General features: G+C 38.9%; 1 protein-coding gene across 2 annotated transcripts in view; it reads right to left on the reverse strand.

Moving 5' to 3' along the window:
* Positions 1-24,328, reverse strand: part of sh3kbp1 (SH3-domain kinase binding protein 1) — a 65,112-nt gene that overhangs the window by 9,699 nt on the left and 31,085 nt on the right. Inside the window, exons 3-9 of one of the 2 annotated variants that reach the window (XM_055230096.1) lie at positions 18,950-19,067; positions 17,472-17,578; positions 15,593-15,740; positions 13,480-13,559; positions 12,971-13,060; positions 2,493-2,553; positions 1,160-1,254 (exon numbers count right to left, since the gene is read on the reverse strand). In XM_055230096.1, the coding sequence (XP_055086071.1) occupies positions 1,160-1,254; positions 2,493-2,553; positions 12,971-13,060; positions 13,480-13,559; positions 15,593-15,740; positions 17,472-17,578; positions 18,950-19,067 (699 nt within the window). The remainder of the gene's footprint in view (positions 1-1,159; positions 1,255-2,492; positions 2,554-12,970; positions 13,061-13,479; positions 13,560-15,592; positions 15,741-17,471; positions 17,579-18,949; positions 19,068-24,328) is intronic. The other variant, XM_033986113.2, reaches the window with a different exon arrangement.

Genomic DNA, 24,328 nt, shown 5'->3' on the forward strand with positions numbered 1-24,328 from the left:
TCAAACAAAGCTACAAACAACACCTACCAAAAATATCTTACAGTTAAAAACCAAAAACCAAATAGATAAATAATAAAAGAGCAAGGCCCGGTACAATAAATACTGTGAAATACTATATGAAAGCCAGAACAGTATAGTTTTGGGGTCTTTTTGTTGCACTACTGGGAAATTGTTGGCTATTTTTTGGCTCAATGATGATGAGAAGGTTGAATTAATATGTCTATGACTCATTACAGATGCAAACTTTCATTCTGCTGTTTATTTATTGGGACTGTCTAGGTGCATAAACTGGTGCAGGCTACTTTTTGGTGGTCTTTTTTTGTGTGTCTTTGGTGTAAAAAGCAATTGTCTAAAACTTTCAGCACAATTAAGGCCAGGTTTAATGGACCAAAGCAGGTTTTTAATTACTCTTTTCAAGTTCTTCTTTATTTGTAGTTTGGTCCTGGTTTAGCTTTTGATCTGCAAAGTTTTAGTCTTTTCTATGTCTACTGCATAGTCCTATTGTAGTCTTTCTTTAGAACCAGTTTTAGTCTAGTGCAATAATGGTATAGTTCATTGAATAAAGTCACTAATGTGGTTATAGTGGTGCAACAGTGAATATGTGAATATGGCAATGATGTTGTTGCCATGGCGAAGCCTCTAATGGTGATGTCCTATAGACTGCATAAAGAAGAGGACATCTCCCATAACATTTGTCGGCTCCTGATTCGACTGCTATTAACGTTCATACCTTGATTTACATACACAATAGCGAAATAAAAACACCAGGATCATGTAGAGCGGGTTAATACAAACATTTTAGGACCAAAATGATAAGGCTCACTGCAGCAGAGAGAGGAGTGACAATTATTCAATGTAAAGTGAACTGGGTCAGTGAAGCCAGAAGTGCGCCCATGATCACTTCCTATTTCGAACACAGCAGCTAGAACATTAGCTATGTCCATTTATATATACAGTTTATGTGAGGTCCCCTTGGTGATAATGTCATTAATGTGATTATATCGGTACTATGAGGATGACGTCAAGAATATTGTTACTATGATAACGTTTGTAAAGGTGATGTTACTATGGTGATAATTGTAATGTTTGCTTATTTTGCTTATATGGCACTGATGTTTTTAATGTGGTCATAATACTACTGTGGCGGCGATGTTGTTACCTTGGTGATGATGTTGATGACTTCGCCCTCTTTGATTGACAGCTCGTCCTCATTTTGTGCTTCATACGGGAATAGGACTTTACACTGCTCCCGCCCTGAGAGACCAATTACAGTGAGAAAGCAGTTTTGTTAGCTGAATACTGTCACTTTGTTAAAACTGTTAGAAGATACAACACCTACCAAAAATGTTCACAGTTAAAACCAAAAAACAAATAGATAAATAATGAAAGTGCTAGGCCTGTTACAATAAATACAATGAAATACTATCCGACAGCTGGAACAGTATATTTTTGGGGTCTTTTTGTTGCACTACAGGGAAATTTTCGGACGTAGAAGGTTGAATTAACATGTCTATGACTCATTACAGATGCAAACTTACGATTTAAGTGTTTCATTCTGCTGTTTATTTATTGCAGCTCATCATCTTTTAACAATATTGTAGATTCAGAATAGTTTTTGTGGTTTAAATCTTGGGTTTTTGTGTCAGTGGCATAAATTAGTTTCAATATTATCATTTATCGTCTATATTTACTTCAGCGATATATATATATAAGCGAACTTCAAAATGTGTTATCATGACAGGGCAAGTTAACTGTCTCCAAAATTTAAAACATGATTTTTATTACTGCCTAGAACAGGGATGTCCAAACTTTTCTCATAAAGGGCCACATATAAAAACACAGACAAAGCTGAGGGCCGATTGAGGGCCATAGACTGGTCACCAATACAGTGAATACTTCAAATCGGCAATATTATTACAAGTTAGACTGAACCACTAGATCTATATTCATGCTTACATCCCCAGTGGACACATTAAATATTTGATATGGGCTTGTTAAAGTAGATTTTCAGAAATATACAGTAAAAAGTACTGTTTAAGATAATATGGGCCAATTCACCTGGAAGCTTGACGGCCAAGAAAAATTGGTCTGAGGGCCGCATTTGGTCCCTGGGCTGCAGTTTGGACATGCCTGTACTAGAACAATACACTTACACAAGAGTAATGTTGATTTATATTATGTATGTGATATAGGTGACATCATATTTGGCTTTGCTTATGTGAGTGTGGTGGACACTGTACCTTTTCAAAGCCTGAGCTAAAATACAATGAGCCTATAACAAGCTCTCGCCTATTAGAATGAACGGAAACACCGCACCAGAGAAATAGGAAATGACGTTAAAAGTGTGGTATGCTGCTACATGTTGTGCTATTCAAAACCTCATACAAAATATCAGATTTGGCTAACAGCAATGACTAGGTATTCATAGTTATTTATAGGCAAACACAGTGAAATATTTTCCTAATAATAATAAATTGCATTGTTATAGGCACCTCTTGTTTTGCAGTCCGGTTCGGTCTTCATTGTTTCTGTGGCTGCTTTCCCCTCGGGCAACTGAAAAACAGAAAACTACAATGAGAGTCCATTTATTTGAGCAAAATGTGTCTTGTCCCAGTACAGATATATTATATAAGCAGCTCTTGGGGTCAAAATATGTCCACTGTGTACTGTCTGTGTGCTTTTAAACTCATCGCAGTGAATAATTAGGATGCTAAGAGTGCATTAGGTAAGTAAGGGATAAAAATCAGGTAAGTCAAGCTTGAGTAAACTCCAGTCATGTGACCAGTGTGATAATAGTTTTGCTATTTGGCCTTTAAACAAGTAGTAATTTGTTCTCCTGCAAATAGACTATACAAAAACAAAGCCAGTATGCAACACCACACTGTAGGGCTGCACACTTTTAGTTGAAATGGTTGGTGGCATCTTAGTCCGCCATTTTTTAAATTAGTCGACTAATTACTTTACAAAGATTATATGAAATTCTACGCACAACAGCAGAAAAGAGAATGCAGGCGTGAGATCACTAGAGTTTTGGGCATGACTATAATGCTAATTTTGTCAGTTCACTTAAGTAGAAGCTGTTTACAAGTATTTCTCTGTATATATAGTTGTTATTTTTATAAATTTGAGAGCTTTTTCCAGCGCCACACCCTCCCACACTGACATATATGGCTGATTATAAGTCATTTAAGAGGACAGCAATGTTACTCTACCCCATTAAAACTGCACTAAACTGGGACTAACTCCTAAACTAAACCAGGACTAAACCAGGACTAAACCAGGACTAAACCAGGACTAAACCAGGACTAAACCAGGACTAAACCAGGACTAAACCAGGACTAGCGCAGGACCAAACCAAATCTATATTAAGACTCGTTATTAAGTTGATGGAAGGAAATTAGGAACCCAAATGGAAGCTCTCCCAGGCACAGAAGCTAGGAACATGCAAACTCATCTCAGAAACTCCACATTTGCAGTACAGATCCAGCTATATACATAACGTCCCAGAATTCCTAGCTGCTCTTGAGGTCAAAATAAGCCCACTGTGTACTGTCTGCATTTAACTATAAAGCCTTTTATTGTCTGATAATCAGTGCACGTTAGCATGCTAGTTGTTGTTACCATTACCATCATGGCAAGAGTCCATTTTAACCTCTGAAAGCTGCAAAAAGCACTTATAAACTCATCAGGGAGAATAATTACTATGCTCACAATGCATATGGTAAGTAAAAAATAACTTTGGACTCCTGCAAACTGTTTAAAATGAAATAGTTCTGTTTTTCACGTTCTTAAGACTAAAAATTAGGTACAACGCCCATACTTCAGCGGTATTTCATTCTACAGCTAAAACAGTATGAGTGAAAGGAAATAACAATGAAACTTTGCAGCGATCTAATTAAAGCAAAACACAAAAATAAACTATACAATCTTGTAGTGTGCTCGGGAGAAGTCTCACTTAATTTCATTGGGCTAATCAAATTTCCCAAGTGAGGAGGAGAGCCCCAGTTTAGTGCACCACAATATCCTGGTTATTACCGCGTCCTACGTCAACAAACTGATGAGGGAGCGGAATCCTGTGTTTTTGTGTCTGTAACAAGTCCACCCAACTTGAACTTACACACAAGGGCAGTAGTGTTAAGGTGGATTTTGAGACTATATTTGTGGAACCATGGAGCAACTCTTACCCCCCTAAAAACACAGATTTTGACAGTACCCAGTCTGTCAAAAGGCACACTCGCTGCTCTGTTCAGTTCAGACGGAGCATCCCACAAACTTCTACCCCCCTCTATTTCTCCTTTTGCCCCCCTGTCCCGTCCAGCAGCCCCTCTTATGTTTGTAATGAGAACCATGTGGTGCAAAGACATCATTATAACCTCCCATAGGGTTTACAGACACAGCTCAAAGCGTATTTCAAGGGGAGTTCAGGTTGTAGCGATCATAAATGGACATGGGGTTGACCAAATCATAAATGTAACAAGTTTACAATCCTTTAGAAACAAAACTGTGTCAAAAGTGATCCTATATTATGTAAAATTGACTCTTGTGAGCTCTAAGCCATGTTACAATGCTGTTACCTTCTCAAAAACATACCCAGAATTGTATTTCGTTTCATTCACACATGTTTGAGTAACCCTTTATTATTAGTCTACATCCGCAAAGCACTTCCTGTATTACCATGTGACATCACAAGGTGGAACAGAGTGTTTTCTGTTTAAGATAAGAACAAAATACAACTCCAGGTATGTTTTTGATGGTGAAACAGCTTTATAACATAGAACATAGCGTAATATGGGCTCTTTGTTCTGCATTGTGTTGTACTGACTCTATATTTATTCATGACAAAGAATATATTGTACTGTATCTAAAGCAAAGTAATGTTGATGTAATATGATTTCAGAGTTCCTCTTTAAAACCTACCCAAATCTCTTAATATGGTTATCGTCTTGGTATCTTTTATTCTTAAACAAATAAACTTTCTGTCTTCTATGCAGGTTTTTGTGCAGTCATGAGCATAGATACAGTTAAAACCTCCACATACTGTATTTTAACACTGTGGACTCAGCTAATGTTAAGACGCTGTGGTTTTGGCTTCACCACAAAGAAAGTGCCGAGTCCGATGATGAAAATGCAGAGGGACCGCCCTCAAATGGTTTAAATCCTATCTATCAGATAGGTACCAGTTTGTTAGTATAAACCAGAGCACCTCTCCCTGTTCTAAAGTAGCCTGTGGTTTTCCACAAGGATCTGTGCTTGGTCCAATCCTATTTACTCTGTATATGTTGCCATTGGGTAACATTATCAGAAAACATGGCATTAATTTTCACTGCTACGCTGATGACACTCAGCTGTACTTATCAATGAAACCAAATCAGACTGATCAAATAGATAAACTCAGTGCCTGTGTGAAGGACATCAAAACCTGGATGACCTTGAATTACCTGCTCTTAAATCCTGAAAAAAACAGAGGTCATTGTCGTTGGTCCCAAAGGTCAAAGAGATTCTCTGTCAGACCAGATATTCTCACTCGACAATGTGAATATAGCTTCTAGCCCTACTGTAAAAAATCTTGGAGTCCTATTTGATCATAATCTCTCATTCACAGCCCATATAAACCTAGCTTGTAAAACCGCATACTTTCACCTGCGAAATATAACTAAAATTAGAAATATTTTACCTAAAAACGATGCTGAAAAACTCATCCATGCATTTGTTACTTCCAGACTTGATTACTGTAATTCCCTGCTTGCCGCCTGCCCCAAAAGTACTATAAGGAGCCTCCAGTTGGTCCAAAATGCAGCGGCCAGAGTCCTAACAGGAACTAAAAGAAGAGACCACATCAGTCCTGTACTAAAATATCTGCACTGGCTTCCTGTCGAGCTTAGAATCAAATTCAAAGTCCTCCTCCTGACATACAAAGCCCTAAACGGTATGGCCCCATCCTATCTGCAAGATGCTATTGTCCCGTACCAGCCAAACAGAGCACTCCGCTCTCAGAATGCAGGACTATTAGTGGTTCCTAGAGTGTCCAAAAGTACAGTGGGAGGGAGAGCATTCAGTTACCAAGCTCCTGTGCTATGGAATCAACTCCCTGCTGATGTTAAACAGGCCCCCACAGTCTCTGTATTTAAGACCAGGCTTAAAACCTTCCTCTTCGGTATAGCGTATGACCAGGTTACTTAGTGAGGGAGTTAGGGTTATTAAAACCCGGGATAAGATAAGCTGCAGTAGGAGTAACTAGCTGGGGGAAGTATGGCAACCTGAGCACTATCCTCTACTTTGCCCTATTTTCTCATCAGCAATGCTATTCACATGTTGTCCCCTGTCCCACTCCCCCTGTGGAGTGTATCTCTTTCAGATGCCCCGATGACAGTTGGACCTCCTCCTTGCCTGGCTCTCCTCCTCCTCGCCCGGCTCTCCTCCTCCTCGTCTGGTCTCCTGGCCGATTTCTTATGTTGTCGGATTTTTCCTGTTGTGTCTGATTTTTCCTGTTGTGTCTGATTTTTCTTGTTGTGTCTGATTCTTCCTGTTGTTTTGTTTTTTGTGTCTTGGCGGCACGGTGACTGAGTGCCATCACTCATGTCTCACAGCAAGAAGGTTGGTTCGATCCCCGGGTCACCAGGCCTTTCTGTGTGGAGTTTTTCATGTTTCTCCCCGTGTCTGGATGGGTTTCCTCCGGGTACTCCGGTTTCCCCCATCAACCAAAACATGAACGCCCTTCGAGACAACTGTTGTTGTGATTTTGGGCGTTACAAAAATAAATGAATTGAATTGAATTGAAAATGCCTTTAGTTCACATTCATGTAAAACTGCAGGAAGTTTAAGACTTAGCAAAACAAAGTGGATTGATTGATTGATTTTGAAAACGTGCAATACTTCTTATATGAAAATAAATACGTAGGTTAGCACTAGTACTAGCACAGTAACTTTATTTGGTCTGATTAGACTAGAACAATCAGTAAAAGAATGATGAATGATAGGCACAGGACTAAACCCAGACTAAAAGAGGACCAAGCCAGGACTACACCAGGACTAAGCCAGGACTAAGCCAGGGCTAAACCAGGACTAAACCAGGGCTAAACCAGGACTAAACCAGGACTAACCCAGAACTAAACCAGGGCTAAACCAGGACTAAACCAGGGCTAAACCAGGACTAAACCAGGACTAACCCAGAACTAAACCAGGGCTAAACCAGAACTAAACCAGGGCTAAACCAGGACTAAACCAGGGCTAAACCAGGACTAAAACAGGGCTAAACCAGGATTAAACCAGGACTAAACCAGGGCTAAACCAGGACTAAAACAGGGCTAAACCAGGATTAAACCAGGACTAAACCAGAACTAAACCAGGACTAAGCCAGGACTAAGCCAGGATTAAACCAGGACTAAACCAGGGCTAAACCAGGACTAAACCAGGGCTAAAACAGGATTAAGCCAGGACTAAACCAGAACTAAACCAGGACTAAACCAGGATTAAACCAGGACTAAACCAGGGCTAAACCAGGACTAAACAAGGGCTAAAACAGGATTAAGCCAGGACTAAACCAGAACTAAACCAGGACTAAGTCAGGACTAAGCCAGGATTAAACAGGACCAAAGCAAGTCTTAACCAGTATAACCCAAAATCAAACTAGCACTACATCTCAAGTCGGGGCTGTATATGATAGATTGGGGACTTGAACAGGGACTACCGGTACTCTTGAGCAAAACAAGTATTAAAGTTGGACTCAGTTAGACCAAGGACTACACCTGGACTACACCAGGTCTGAGCCCATGTAAGATGAACTCACTTGAACTTAAACAAAGCTGAAATACAGTATTTGACAATACACTTTGATATCTGGCCAAGGAGTTAACTGGGAGACTACTCTACGACTCAATAGAAGAGCAGGACTTTATCAGACCAGGACTAGGACTAGACCTGGATCCAACCAAGTCTTAACCAGTTTTCTCATAATTTGATCAGAATCAGAAGAAGTTTTATTTCCAATGTCGGGGAAGAAAACAGTAAGTATAAATAGTAAATATATACAAAAAAATAAGGGCATGCATACATTGATATGTATTTTGATAGTTGAGTCACAAAACTGATATGATATATGTTTAATGTCCCCTCAAAACCTGGTAGTGTGTCAGCGTTTCTTTATAGCAAAAGCCGAATATATAAATATAAATCTGTCAACTGGACAAAATGTTGTAGGAGTGAACATCTTTTTCTGCTCATCCAAGCCACTTCTTCTTGTCCAGTCAACATATTTAACCTCGGATCAGACCTGGAAGACTGAGGGCTTACACAAACAATATTTCTTTACTTATGAGCTAATGCCCAAAAGTAGCTGGTGCCACTTTTAGTCAATGGGCAGTTGAGTGAGACTAAACAAGAACTAGACAAAGACTTTGCCAGGACAAGGACCCAACCAAGCCTTAACACGGCCTAAGCTATAACAAAGACTACGCTTGATAGGAGGAACTGATTTAGGCAGTTTGTCAATGATTTCTGGCTGTTCAAAACTGGGTGATGACACTATTAGTCTACGGTCGGAGTGGGACTAAACAAGAACTAGAACAGGACTTTGTCAAACCAAGGACTAGACCAGGATCAAACCAAACCTTAACCCAGATACAGTATGGGTCTAGCATTCCCAGTTTGTCCTCAGTGCATCCGATTTATCTTATTGAACCAACTAATGAGTGAAAATATGAATTTTTATCACAGGTAAATACATTTTAAACAATGCAAAAGCTAAAACATAAACGTGGTCCTCGCTATGGATTTTGAAAGATTAATATCGGTATCTACAAAAATCAATCATAAACATTGTAGATCTGCTCAAACATGTCATATCGGACCATCTCTACTGAATTAGCTACTGTTCAAACTTGGGTGGTGGCACTTTCAGTCTATGGGCAGCTGTGATTCACGTGGCTGTGGGTGACTCAGCGCGGGCCTGTCCCAGATGGAGATAGAGAGAGAAAGAGAGAGAGAGAGAGATGGAGAAAGGGGGGCTGTAGTCGTCACCTCATTACAAACTCAAAGAGGCGCAGTCACTTTAAAGCACCGTGTTACAGGCGGTGCACAGCGGGACAGGCTGACTAACATCCTATACACAAGTACACGTCTGCAGGAGGTGGATGTGCAGTATATTTTAAACAAAACTAAAACAGCCTTCGATCTATTCATGGGTTTCAGTTTTCTGTTATATGCAACATTCTGAGGGCTTCTTTCCATTCAAAACATGTAATATTTTGGAACTGCACCTTAGTAAACCTGAATAAAACATGAACTTCACAATGAACAAATACTTTATTAAGAGTGATTCAAGGTTCAATTAAATGTCAGGTATTAATTACATAGTTGCTAAGTCTGAATCATTCTTAATAGACTTTTATTTGCTTGTTCATTACATATTAAGTCTTTGTTGATGCTTTGTTAAGTGTAGTTAATATAAAGTGAATCATTTGAATCATGATCATTCCAAAAACTATGGACAGAGACGCAAATTTGATCACACTCACACAACGAAATAGCAATTTGAATGGTTGTAATTAGCATGAAAGACGAAATTATCTCTTGGATTTCCTCTCCAAACAATAAAACATCCTCTTTTTATGTAATCCTACAAACATGCAGGCACGTAATGTAATGTAGCAGTTTATATTTTAGTCTCATCTGCACATTTTGGACTTTGAAGAAGAAACTCTGCTCACAATCTAAATGCAGGCCAGAAAAATAAAAAATGAGATCACATTTTTTTCTCCTAAATTGCCCAGCCCCTTTTCTTCAAGTACAATTAGCAAGAATACATCATGACATAATCCATCTTTCCAGATAAAGATGACCTAAATATGCCAAATCATTCAAACATGTGACTCATACGAACGCAACTAAACAAGATATTCTGATGTTTTGATAAGGAAACAGCCACGTTTTAAGATATTGTACAGGTTTAAAAAGTCTATATTAGGCTATAACTAATGACACAAACCTGAAAAACACCTGGACACATTTGTGCATGAAGCTCAACCACGAACGCCTCTACTCTTTTAACTTCCTCTTTCAGGTTTGTTTCTTCACTCTAAGGAGACAGACTGACTGGCTCTAAGGACAAAATGAGTAACTTTTCTGTACTGTATGGCGTCTTAAAATAAGGCTACAACACGAAATACAAACAGCCAGAGTCTCTTCTTATGAAATATATTACAACTTTGGTAAAAAAAACATCCCAAGGCCAGTAATGTAACAGCATAATAACTACACAAAAAAGCCCTTGGGCACCTTTTCATGCACAAAATCCATTTCTATTTGATATCAGTAACAAAAATAAAAACAGGGGATTTCCAAAAGTGCCACAGGTAAATTACACAAAAGCTTTACTCACAAATTAAATCTTAAAAGTACTAGTTATTTGCAACGTTTTAATCTCCAAAATGCAAAAGGAAATAGTGACAACCTTGATAACACGTATTACATAATTATAGACAATGCAACTTATAGAACTAGCCATTCAAAATACTGCAACAGATCATGTGTCGAAGTCTTTACAAATATAGTACATGTATAGTAAAGTAGTTGTATTGAAGTACTGAAAAAGTCCTACCTTTACCAGTCCAGTGAGCAGCCAAATATAGAGACACAGTTGGATTTGTGCTACATCAGCTCAGTGCAGGCTGCTACTGAGTGGATATGTAAACGTCAGTGAAAATCTCCTCCTCCTCCTCCTCCTCTCTCTCTCTCTCTCTACTCTACCTCTTTTCTTCTCTCCCTCTTTCTCTAACTCTATCTCTCCTCTTTCTCCCCTGATATCTCTATCCTCTTCTCTGTCTCTCTTTCCTCCCCCTCTGTCTTTGTCCTGCCTCTCTCCTTGCTTTTCTTGCTCTTGGAGTTTCTTCTCTCTCTCTCCTCTCCTCTCATTATTTCAATCTACCCCTCTCCTTCCTTCTTCCTTCTCTCTCTCTCTTCTTCCAACTTTTTTACATTTTTTGTCCTGGCCTTTTCTTTCTCTTACTTCTCTCGTTCTTCCTTCTTGCTTTTGTCAGTTTACTCTCTTGTCTCTCTTTCACCTCCTTTTTTCTCTCAACCTATACCCCTTTTCCCTCCTTCCTTTCTTCTCTCTCTACTTCAGTCTCTTCCTCTCTCTCTTTCCTTTCTCTTAGTCACTCTTCCTTCTCTCCCTCTTTCCTCTTACTCCTCTCTCTCTCTCTCTCTCTCTCTCCTTCAGCCTCTCCCCCTCTCTCTTTTTTCCTTTTCTCTTACTCATCCCTTCTTCTCTTCCTCTCTCTCTCCTTCAGTCTCTCCCTCTCTTTCCTTTCTCTTACTCACCCCCTACCTCTCTCTCTGTCTCTCTCTTCCCTTTTTCTTACCCACCCCTCACTCCCTCCTCTCTCTCTTCTCTTTCTCTTACTTACCCCTCCCTTTCTCTCTCTCCTTCAGTCTCTTCCTTCCTCCCTCCTTCAGTCTCTTCCTCTCTTTCTCCTTCAGTCTCTTCCTCCCTCTCTCCTTCAGTCTCTTAGTCTCTCTCCTTCAGTCTCTTCCTTCCTCTCTCCTTCAGTCTCTCTCTGTCTCTCTCCTTCAGTCTCTTCCTCCCTCTCTTCTCTTTCTCTTATTCACCCATCCCTCTCTTTCTCTCTGTCTCTCGCCTTCAGTCTCTCCCTCCTTCTTTCTCTCTGTCTCTCTTCTTCAGTCTCTTCCTCCTTCTCTTCTTCAGTCTCTCTCTCTCTCTCGAGTCTCTTTCTCCCTCTCTTCTTCAGTCTCTCTCTCTCCTTCAGTCTCTATCTCTCTCCTTCATTCTCTTCCTCCCTCCCTTCTCTCTCTGTCTCTCTCCTTCAGTCTGTCTCTGTCTCCCTCCCTCTCTCTTCCTCTCTCTCTCCTTCAGTCTCTTCCTCCCTCTCTCTCTCTGTCTCTCTCCTTCAGTCTCTCCCTCCTTCTTTCTCTGTCTCTCTCCTTCAGTCTCTTCCTCCCTTTCTCTCTCTCTGTCTCTCTCCTTCAGTCTCTCCCTCCATCTTTCTCGCTGTCTCTCCTTCAGTCCTTCCTCTCTTTCTCTGTCAGTCTCTTCCTCTCTCTCCTTCAGTCTTTTGGTGGGTGGGACTGATTTTAATGCTTTGTAAAGCACTTTGTGTTACTTTTTTGTATGAAAAGCGGTCTCTAAATAAAGTTTGATTTGATTTCTCTGTCTCTCTCCTTCAGTCTCTCTCTGTCTCTCTCCGTCAGTCTCTCCCTCCCTCTCTTCTTCAGTCTCTCTCTGTCTCCCTCTCTCTCTCTCTGTCTGTCTCTCTCCTGCATTTTCCTACTCCCTCTCTTCTCTTTCTATTACTCACCCCCCCTCTCTTCCTCTCTCTCTTTCAGTCTCTCTCCTTCAGTCTCTTCCCCTCTCTCCTTCAATCTCTCCCTCCTTCTCTCTCTCTGTCTGTTTCTCTCTGTCAGTCTCTTCCTCCCTCTCTTCTTCAGTCTCTCTCTGTCTCCCTCTCTCTCTCTCTCTGTCTGTCTCTCTCCTGCATTTTCTTCCTCCCTCTCTTCTCTTTCTATTACTCACCCCCCCTCTCTTCCTCTCTCTCCTTCAGTCTCTCTCCTTCAGTCTCTTCCTCCCTCTCTTCTTCCGGTCGTCTGTCTGCCATGTGGAGCTCTCACTTCTCCTTTCCTTGTGACGTCGGTGCAGTGTTGAGGGGCATGTTAAAGTGTGTGTGTGTGTGTGTGTGTGTAACCGGGGGCAACCTGAGACCACTTCCTCAAGAGCCTCTGACTTCCTGTTTCTTACAGTACAATAATGAATACCTGTTTTATTTACAGTATCATAATATATTTGCCCTTTTACGGGACAGAGATGACTAAATACTAAACACAGGAACATCAGACACAAATAGACACAAAACTAGACGGGAACTGGTGCGAGTCATGCCTAGAGAATTTTGAAAAAGAAACATAAAGAAACATACTGTGTCCAGAGGTGAGTATGTGCTGGTCATGGGTGCGCTCGTACCTTCGTGGCCTCTGTGTCCACTTCTAACGATCGCGGTCGGAGTTTGATGGGCTGATCTTTGAAGATGTTACCGAAACCAAAACCTCTAACCTACAAATCGAAACACCAAAAAGACACGAATAAACTATTTGATATATTCTTTTCAAATGTTTTTTAAAATGTAACGTTTTGAGTTTAGTAATATCATACAAGAGCTTATATAATAGCATAAAAAACTCATACAAATTCTAACAATGCATAAGGGGATTGTGGGTAGAACATAAGAGCAGTGTCCATACTTTATTCTAGTACTAAATGTTGTATTGGGTGTATCGGGTGACGTCACACTCACTTAGTCCGCTTCTTTATACAGTCTATGGTTATAACGCAGTACAAAGATTAATATTCAATGTGTGGTATCAAATCTGTCCTGTTAGAAAAAAAGTAAAAAAGACGAATCTGAGGCCCTGTTAATAACACCGTGCGGAGTATGTGCAGAGACAGGTGGATTTACTGAACACAGTCATTACCTTCTTGGGCTGAATCTCCACTGAGCCTGTGTCTGAGCGGCTGTCGGCTCCGTCGCTCTCACTGCCTGGACTGTCCTTACCTAAAACACAACACAGGTAATCTTCTAACTCCTCTTTTTCTTACTTACCAGCTAATAATACTAGCATTTTCCTCAGCTGTCCCGACTTTACATGCTCCAAAACCGCGCAAAACTCACACACAAAACACAACGCAGGCTTGTCACAGTAAATACTATATCGAGTTATTGTTTTATATATGACTACTGTGAAATATTTGGTTATTTTTTGGCTGTGTGATAAGATTTAAGGCGTAAAAGGTTGAATTAATAACTTCTATGGATCATTATCGATGCAAACAAATGACTAAAGTGTTTTATTCTGCTGTTTATTTATTGCAGCTCATGATTTTCTAACAGTATAGTAGATTTAGAGTAGTTTTTGTGGGTTAAATCTGCTCTTGGGTTTTTGTGTCAGTGGTATAAATTTGTTTCAGTATTATCGTTTAACATCTATAGTTACTTTATAAATATATCGACGACTTAAAGTGTGTTATCGTCTTGTCACCTAAAGTTGTAAATAGCTTTTGTTACGTCAAGTTATGCCATGTTATGTCTATTTATGTCCTGTTATGTCTAGTTATGTCTTGTTATATCTTATCACCACTTGTCACCACTGTTTTTGGGTGGTCACAATGTTTGTCTGTCTTCCAGTAAATAAAAAAATAAAAAAAATAAAAAAATAAAACAACACAACACAGTGGAGAATAAGTCAGATTGCCATACATAATAAAATAAACATGATTATTTAGATTATAATATATTTTTATTATAGATTACCAGATCTAAGAGAATGTTATTTTAGATTAGATTTGATATGTTAGTGTTTCTCAAACTGTGGTACATGGGCTGTCTCTGGAGGTATGTTTGAGTACTTGCTAAAATTTGATTATCTGTTCACATTTTTGTCTGCTTTTGGGTTATTTGTTATTTAGAATCATTTTAGACTCATTTAAGACCATCTTTAACCCTGATAGTCCTGGTTAGACACGGGACGATATTGAAATTTTGTGTGATGATTGTCGTGGCCAAAATAACTGCGATCACAATAATGATTAAAGCTGCTGATAGTTTAAAAATGTTATGCATATGATTTTAATATTATGAATAACTTCCGTATTTAAACACTTGTTATACTATTGTACTTTGATATGAGTGAAAACAACAATGATCTAGAAGAGACCGTCATGGAGAAGTAGGTTTGTTCTGCACATTCTGGTGATATAAAGACCATTTTATTTGTTAGCGATTATCAATTATATGAAATGTCCCACAAATTAATATTATCTACCCTTTTTATCATGATAAACGATATAATTGTTCACTGTCCCATCCCTAGTCCTAATAAAGGCTGAACTTAGATACAGTCGTACTTACAAACACACATAATATCTTAGTAGTAACTGGTGTAGAACATTAAGAACCACTTTTGTATGAGATAAAGGATATTATTCTTAGATCACGATCCTGTTCAGTTCATTTGTGCAGAACAACATGGTCTAAACTTCAGAGCTTTATGTTCAGTTATGAAGATGACCTGGAATTGCAGCCATTCTGATTTGCTCACAGGATTCCCACACTTTGCTTGAAATCCTTTTCCAGGACACTTTTTTGTTATGTTATCAAAGCATCTACAAACCGATAACCCCCTTTATATACAGTTTTTATAATAAAGATGTGGTCTAAGCCTAAGACACACTGTATTTTGTTACGTAGATGCCCGAAAAATATTACCTGGTGGAACTCAAATTAGATTGAGACCCCAACTGCTCTTTAAGTGGCAGTAAAAGTATCTTAATTTGATCAAATAATACAGCAAAGGAAAGTGAGCAGAAATTTTCAAGTACAAACTAAATATTTTCCAGGACATTTTGTGTTTGTTCTCATTTCCCTTGCGTTCTCCATGTCTGGCCAATTTTCTTCCAGGCTTTCCAGAATTTCCAGGACGTGGGAACCTTGACTTATTATGGCCATTGAAATAATCTTGCACCCCGGACCATCAGACTTATTAAATCCCTGGATGTTACGTGATGTGAACAGTACACTAGAACACATACTTTTCTCACTTGTGCGTCCGCTGCGGAGGTCTTCCTGTGACGTGTCTATAGAGGGCGTGTCTGAGTCCAGAACGATCTCTTTGGTGAAGTTTGAGGGGAACATCCCAGTTTTACCGTTCAGTACTCCCTCCCACCAGCCCTCCTCCACCTGATGACAAAAACAGAAGAGAAATTATTTTAATCTACATAAATATTCAGACACAACTCCACTCAACTCTAAAACAATGTTTGTCAGTTTGTTCATATGTTTTAGTGCTAAAGTAACTTATTTGTATAACCCAGTATTGTACAATCAAAACAACTGTCACATCAGAGGGCTGAATAGAAAGAAAAATAATCAAATTATTGCTATGACTTTGAATGTAAAACTAACATTTGTAAAACAGAAAGGGCAAGGCAAGTTTATTTGTAGAGCACATTTCATACACAAGGTCATTCAAAGTGCTTTACAGTATGAAAAAATACATTAAAATCACAATACAACACATCAAAACAAAAGTAATCACAAATAATCACCATAAAATTAGCATAAATGGAGAAAAGCGCAGAATAAAACTCTTTCAGTCATATGCACAGCTAAACAGAACCATTTGGAGCCTGAATTTAAACATTGTCAAAGTAGAGGCCTGTCTCACATCTTCAGAAAGACTGTTCCAGGTTTTAGCTGCAGAAAACTAAAACACTGATTCTCCATGTTTAGTCCTGACTCTGGCACCAGCAGGAGGCCGGTCCCTGATGTCCTCAGAGATGGTTCATGTATATTCTCTGAGCCACAAGAGCCAGTGCAGTGTTTAGTACTTACTGGTTCTGGTCAGGACCCAAGCAGCAGTGTTCTGGATGTACTGTTCTGTCTTAAGGCTCGTTTGGAGAGGCCAGTGAGTTGGACGTTACAGTCGTCTAACAACTGCATGACTGCTCTTCTTCAGAAGCTTGATAACTACAAAGTTCTTGGAAATGTTGTGGAAATTAGTTCTAATGGGAGAGGAGCTGGAGGGTTAATCTGTTTACTTTTGCAAACAGGACATGAGAGTTGTTACTGTAACTTCCAATAATGTCAGAAAAATCCCTCTCCCTTATTCTACATAAACTGTGGTTGTACATGTGCATCTTTTCTCTGTAAATCTCATAATGAACCTGGAGCTTTTGACTTGCTCTCTGTCACTCCTTTTTCTGTGTCCTGACTGAGTCATCATTCCTCCATGGCACTTTTTGCTTATCTTTAACCATTTTAACCTTCATCGGGGCAATGGTGTCCAGAACATTCAAAACACTCGAAGTCAGAGTTCAACAAATCATCCACATTAGGACATGAGGCATTTTCAAAGTATCATTTCCATGAACAGTGCACCTGTTTTATCATTTATGTGTCTCCTTCAAACAACTGCACGACCAGCCGCTGGTTTGGAGCGCTCATTAAAAGTGTGAAACATTTCCGGTGAAGGGTCTGTCGCCGTCCTGTCTCAATCGAGATGTTATTGCTTTACCTGCAATATCCCACAGTATGACATTAAACCAATTACACTTTTTACATGTTTTTTTATTGATACAAAATACCTTTAAAACATGTATTCTTAATGTGAGTGGAGTCGCCTCTCCACAGATCTGATGTAGCCTGGCTTTGTTTAATGTCATCCTGTTGAAAATCCCAAGCAGTAACATCTCCATGGAAACAAGCACGTGTTTGACCCTACATCAGAAAATCCCTTTGTGCACCTTTACATATGTACATGTAAGAATATGACTTTGAAGTCTATGATACATTTATACAGCACAACCGGCAGCATAAATCACGCAGCAAACAAGGTCACTATGTCCCCCAGTCGCCATGTTTCTGTACTGCAGAGGGCATCTTTGTATCTCATCATCTAGTTTGTTTTACCTCAGTGATGATCTCGATGATGTCTCCAATCTTCAGCTCCAGCTCGTCCTCATGTTGTGGAGCATAACTGAAGGCCGCTTTACACCTGCGCTTACGGATCTGCTCCACTGTCACACACAGACAACACACACAATTCTTATAGTAAATATTCAAAATAATTAAAATGTATGTAAGATAATAGTTTTTTTTTTTCCCTTAATATTTAACAGAATCTACTTTTACGACTATTACTACTTGTACAACAGTTATTCCTGACAGAGATAGTCCTACTACCACAAAAACAACATGCAAACTACAGCAATAATAAGACATTTATCCACAAGATGGCAACGTTCAATGAAATGATCAAAACATGGTCAAAACAGCATAAGAAAGTAAAAATAATCAGCTGAATCACTGCTGGCTAGTACATTTATCCAAGCTCCATGAATACTTTGGACTGAACACTAATTTGTGGTTTGCATTTGGGAATCAGTCACATTTTGTTGGGAGTTTTTATTATTTATTGCAGTTTACTACTTATGCTCCAACTACACTGCGACAATACATAAGCGTCTATACTTATGCAATATAACAGAGGGGCATTGACCTCTTAATTACATACCAGACACAGACACCAGCTCAAACACTTCCCATAGCTTCACAGTGAGCTCTGCTGCCTAAAGCTGTTCATTACTCCTGACTCACTCAACACCAGCTGAGGTTAGACACTGCAGTGCGCCCTCTGTCCACCAGGTGTCCTCCTCATCCTCTCACACACTCAGAAACAGTTTTTATCCTTTATTGATGAAGCACTTGGAGTGGACAGGACAGAAATAACAGAAACCACTATACAAGAGTGTAGTTTAAAAGATTTAAATAGAGAACAAAGTACTTTTAAAGGATACTGCTTTAAACGGCATGAACCAATAAGCAAACGTTAGGTTAGAGTAGCTACATTTTTTAGCACCGAAAATTAACCATTTTTGTGTCCAAACCCAACTTGACCTAGTTTTAGTGATTGATTAATGTTGCAATTGTGATGTTGATGAATTAATTAGCTGTTTAGATCATGAGTTTTGCAAAAATGTAAATTAAACCAAAGAGATGCTGTTTGACAACCTTTGAGTACATTTATAACTTTTTTTTGTTGTTTGTTTTTTGTTGTTTTTTCATTAAGAACATACATTTTTTCAAGATTCTTGTGTCATTTTGGGGTAATTACAGCTTTAACTAAGTCACAAAGCCTCTTCTCTGAGCATATGACATGTATTAGAGTATGTATAAACAAGAAAATGATTACTAAAATTACTAAAGTTCACAATCATTTCTATATCAATAATTATCTAGCTGTGATTAATCGACTGTCGAGCCTAAACCCAACACATCATAAACACTGTCTCTGCGTGTGTTATCTGCCTGTCCAGCTAATGACCATCTGATCCATCCCCTGTCTATAAGCCTACATCATTACGGTGTTGTGCTGTCGTGTTGTTTACCTTTCTTTCCTGGTCTGACCCCCGTATCCGTGGATACAGGACTGGCCCGACCATTGGACAGCTCATTTTTAAGAACTGAAGCCTGCCCTCCGTCACGCTTTCCCTCTTTCTTTATCTCCTGCAAAACAACACGGAATGAAAATGTTGAGTTTTAACATTACAATAGACGATTCACACAATAATAACCTCGTCGTATTTCTAAAACCATCAAATATGTCCTGAAATGTGTCTGTAAATGTGTTGGGTGAGGTTTAAGTATTGTACAAAAGTAGTATTAAACAGTAATCGTAGTAGTGGGACAGTAAGTTGAACAGGAGCAGTTTTCACCGTCCTATTAACATAATGCTTAAACAATTAGATGCACATGGAAACTTCAGACCACCGCTAAGATGTTAACCTTATCTTGCAATGGTAATAGTGTTCAAACTACATTAAATTCACACAGCCTTGACAGCGGATTACAATTTTGGAGTAAATAATAACTAATTCTCTCCACAAATACATAAGGAATGATTAAAGCCATGTTATAATGCTGTTACCTCCTCAAAAACAGACCTGGAGTTGTGTTTTGTTTCATTCACACGTGTTGGAGTATGTCTTTATTATTAGTCTGTAACATCTCCAAAGCTCAAAATGCTCTGTTCCACCTTGTGATGTCATGAAATGGTAGTTTTCAAGTTAACCGCTCCTTTTACCTTTAGTTCAGTCGAGATTTACAGGGTTGAAATCATCCAAATGATTCTAGTGAAGGTGTATGGAGTTTAAAAACACAATGGCGCACTTCCTGTATCACCACATGACATCACAAGGTGGAACAGAGTGTTTACCATTTGAGAGATGAAGCCTAAATATACAGGATTTGTGTGTTAAACAAGTGTGAATGAAACAAAACACAACTCCAGGTCTGTTTGCGATGAGGAAACAACATTAAAACATAGATGAGAAAATAGTACAATATGAGCCGTTGAAGATTAAAAAAAGTTACAGATACAACGAGCAAAAAGTATCATTTCTGACCACATTTGTTGCTCATAGTCTCTTCTATTAATGACGAACGCTGAATATATATTACACATTTAATAACACTTAATGAAATGAGTATGCGATCCCAAACCCAGACAGAAAACCAATTCAACACCAGAAATGATTCACTCCACCTTATACTGACCTCTTTAGGAAATGTAATCAAAATGCAATTACAGTTTATGTTTTTAAATGACCAAATTATGTAATCCAATCTCGTAATCTAACTCACTTAAACATACAGAGACACGGTACAAGTCCCATTACAGTACACAATGCTTATATAATGGTGACATGTTGTTTATAATGGTGCAGATGGCCCAAAGGTAAACTGCAGCTGCTGTTATTTGCTGTATGTGTTTTGGAGCTGGTTTCACTGGGCACCGTTAAACTCCACTGTGTTTAGTCAGGCTGTTATCACTGGCTGGTTTAGACAATGCAATTAAAATGTGAAAGCTATATACGCCAATGCAAACAGTCTACTAAGAGTAAAAGGGATTGCGTTTCTCTGGTTTTCTGATACAGTGGATGGTTTTCAAGTTGAATTATATTTAGTCATGTAGTTTCATCGTTAACATAATATTTTTGCAGATGGAAACTGAGTAAAAAAGTTGTTGTAGTTATTGGTGATTTAAAGGTGTACTGTGCAGCTTTTCTATTGTCATGGAGATGTAAATGCTCGAATGTAGCACTGAAGAATAGCATAAAAAAAATCAAAAATACATAAAAAATATAATAATAACAATAATAATAATAATAATAATAATAATAATAATAATAATAATAATAATAATAATACATAAATAAATAAATAAATAAATAATATATATCTTCAAAGAGACAAGCAGGTGGCATCATCAGACCAACTTACAGTTCAGATCTGTGGAAGGCAAGCTCACTCAAAGTAAGAATGCATGTTTTATACCTGTGATTGAAAAAAAAAGCAAGATCCAAGCTCCTAAAAAAATAAATAAAAAGTTTGTATCGAATGCCTTTTCAATCATAGAACCCCAAACCAAACTCCAACGAACAAATATAGTTCTCCACAACAGGATTCAATTTACTTGGAAGAACTTCTTAACTGACTGACTGCGTTTCAGATTTGTAAGACATTTTGTGGACTAAAATAAAAAGAATGTGTGTGAAATTGTTTATTGGCGCGTTAACTTCACAGCACAAATAGATAAGGTCCTCTTTGTTTGGTTTAAAGCATATTTTGTGCCTAACTACACTTTAATTATTTAAAATTCCTCCTTCAACGCAACTTTAATTCAATTTGCTTTGGAGAAAGGCAAAGCATGTGGTTTGAGACTGCAGCTCTATGTTATAAGAAGTAGTAGATTTTAAGGGTCCTAATGGGAAGTTGTAAAATAATGTTTTTCGAGACGGGACAAGAACATGTGCTGTAAGGTCTCACAGGACGACTGCAGGATGATCTCATGACATTGTTTCTGTTGTAATTTGCCACCAATGTCCAACCAAAATTTGGTTACACTAAACAGTTACAGAATGCAAGATAAAGTACAGTATGCACATTTGTCAGAACACCTACTGTATGTTTTTACTGAATAAAATAGTAAATATGATTTTTTTTTTTAAAGTAACATGCAATATTACAAAGTGCTGTATAAGAGCATGAACAAAATGTATTTTATGTGTCTGAATCTCATCTATTAATCTGAGGGTAGGCGTTATTTAGGAGTAAAGATCATGTGTACAGATATACCGTATATAAGTTGCACTGGAGTATAAGTCGCACCAGCCAAAAAATGCATAATAATGAAAAAAAACATACATATAAATCGCATATGAGTATAAGTCGCACCCCCGGTCAAACTATGAATAAAAGTGTGATTTATAGTCCGGAAAATACAGTACTTATTTATCATGCAACCCAAATAAACATCAGTTTCTTGAAGATGCAATTCTGTCATTTGGTTTTCGGCAACATATAAAATGACTATTATTATTTGGACTTTTAAACTATGTTGATCCAAGACACATCCTCAGTCTCTACATCATTGGGCTCTATGCAACGAACTCCGGTCTCATTCGTTTCCAGAACTTCAACGACTGTGACTACCTCCTTCTGACCACGATAAGGGGCGGTGCCAGGTTGGTTTCAGAATCCTCAACCTTAGATGCTATTAAAAAAACTTCAACTTTAGATTTGGAAAGCTCATCCTCTGTTGCAATGTCATTAAGCTCTGGTAAACTAACTTCACTCCCATTAGTTTCTTGAACTTCAGTGACAATGATTACTTCCTCCTCTGTTGGGTTTGTAACAGAAGCTTGTTCCTGACCACCACGGGCCATTGCCAGGTTGATTCCAAGTTCAGTTTCAGCCTCTACTTTGGTATCATAGGCCTTTGGTAAACTGAGTTCTTCCTCTTTGATCTCCTGGACTGCAGTGACTGTGACTTCCTCCTCATCCAGTAGGTTCATCGTAGAGGCATGTTCTTGGTCTCAATGGGGCGTTTGCCATGTTCATTTCAGAATTCGTGAATGAATCCAATAGAAAAGGGGAAGAAAAAAAACTCAGTTACCAGATTAACTTAACATATTGTAGACAGAACACATACATCAACAAATGAGTGACCATTTTACAGTAATAAATAAATAATAAAACACAATATCTAGCAGAGACGTCAACATTATTGCCGTAGAAGATTAGCCAATAGTTACTTAGATTTTTCCAGCAAGCGTAGTATTAAAATTCCGCTGCCTTTTTCACAGTACACTCTTCCCGTTTTGTGGATGTTATTTTGAAGCAATAACAGCGTCAGATCCAGTCTCCTCGCTCCTCTCTCTGTTTACCTGCGGTCTCAGGAAAACCTCACAAAGTTTGTACTAAGACACACACAAACACGACTTCTTCCTCTGCTGTAACCTCCCATTACTCTCCCCCCAAGGCCTTCACTGCAGCAAATAACAACACAATATCACAATTTCACAAGAGGAAATTGATAAAAACAGAGTAATACAGGAGGGGACGAAAGTCTGTCAGAGAAAAAATGGGAAATTGAAAGAAAACATGAACTCTGTGTTGACTAATTGGTTGGTTGTTGTTCTGTTTGCAGCTGTGGCGCAGTAGTTAGAGCATTCAACGCTTAACGCAAAGGTCGGTGGTTCAATTCCAGCTCCAATTAGTTCATACTGTTGTGTTCTTGAGCAAGACACGTCACATACATTGCTTACAGAGTGTGTGAATGTAGTATACACATAAACGTTAAAACGCTTTTCCACCTTCAACTGCTGATAAATATAAACTTAGTGAGACTGAATAACCTTTTCGTCAATTTAAATGTATAGATTCCACATTAGAAAATATTTCTTTAGGGTATTTCAAATTAAACTATACTGTAATAACAAAGGGTGACTATCGCCCAACTAACAGCTGCATAATTTCATCGTTATATCAGCTAAAATGGAACACAACAAGGGGACAAGATACGAGGGCTGCGCAATATACTGCAGATCAAAATCGCAATTTGAGTTATCAGTTGTTTAGATACTAAAAAGTTGCATGCAAGGAACAAAATATGTTATAGAAAATATTGTATGAAACGCTTATAGTCCTATTCCGGTCTTTTCTGAAATGTTTATGCTCGTGGAGTTGTTTACAGGTGTATACAGCAAATCTAATCCTTACAGCAATAGTTCGAAAAATCTCAACTGTATTTTTTCCAAAATTGTGCAGCTTTACAACATCCACTGACCCACTAACATCTATAAAGTGCTATACAAACAAACCAAAAAAGCCAGTTCACATCCCTGCTCCACATTCATCTTCGTTTTATAATCTTTGGCCTGTAGCGTACAGAGCCACATGACTCAGACCAGACGTGGTGTGGCGTGAAGTCCTAATGAGACAAAACTCCAAAAATAACAACCAACGCAAAGAGAGGTTTCCCAGACAACAGCTCCAGATCAGAGAGGAGCCGAGAGGAGCTGGGCAACGAGGAGAAAGACCAGAGAGGAGCCAGAACAGAAAGGAGAAAGACCAGAGAAGAGCCAGACTAGGGAGGAGCCGAGAGGAGCTGGGCAACGAGGAGAAAGACCAGAGAGGAGCAAGAACAGAAAGGAGAAAGAACAGAGAGGAGCCAGACTAGGGAGGAGCCGAGAGGAGCTGGGCAAAGAGGAGAAAGACCAGAGAGGAGCAAGAACAGAAAGGAGAAAGACCAGAGAGGACCAAGAACAGAGAGGAGCCGAGAGAAGCTGAGCCGAGAGGAGCCAGACTAGGGAGGAGAAAAACCAGAGAGGAGCCGAGAGGAGCTGATCCAAGAGGAGCCAGACTAGACAGGAGCCAAGATCAGCTGAGCCCAGAGGAGCCTGACCAGAGAGAGGCAGAAGAGA

Source organism: Periophthalmus magnuspinnatus, chromosome 20 (genome assembly GCF_009829125.3).
Source record: "Periophthalmus magnuspinnatus isolate fPerMag1 chromosome 20, fPerMag1.2.pri, whole genome shotgun sequence".
Classification (NCBI taxonomy): Eukaryota; Metazoa; Chordata; class Actinopteri; order Gobiiformes; family Gobiidae; genus Periophthalmus; species Periophthalmus magnuspinnatus.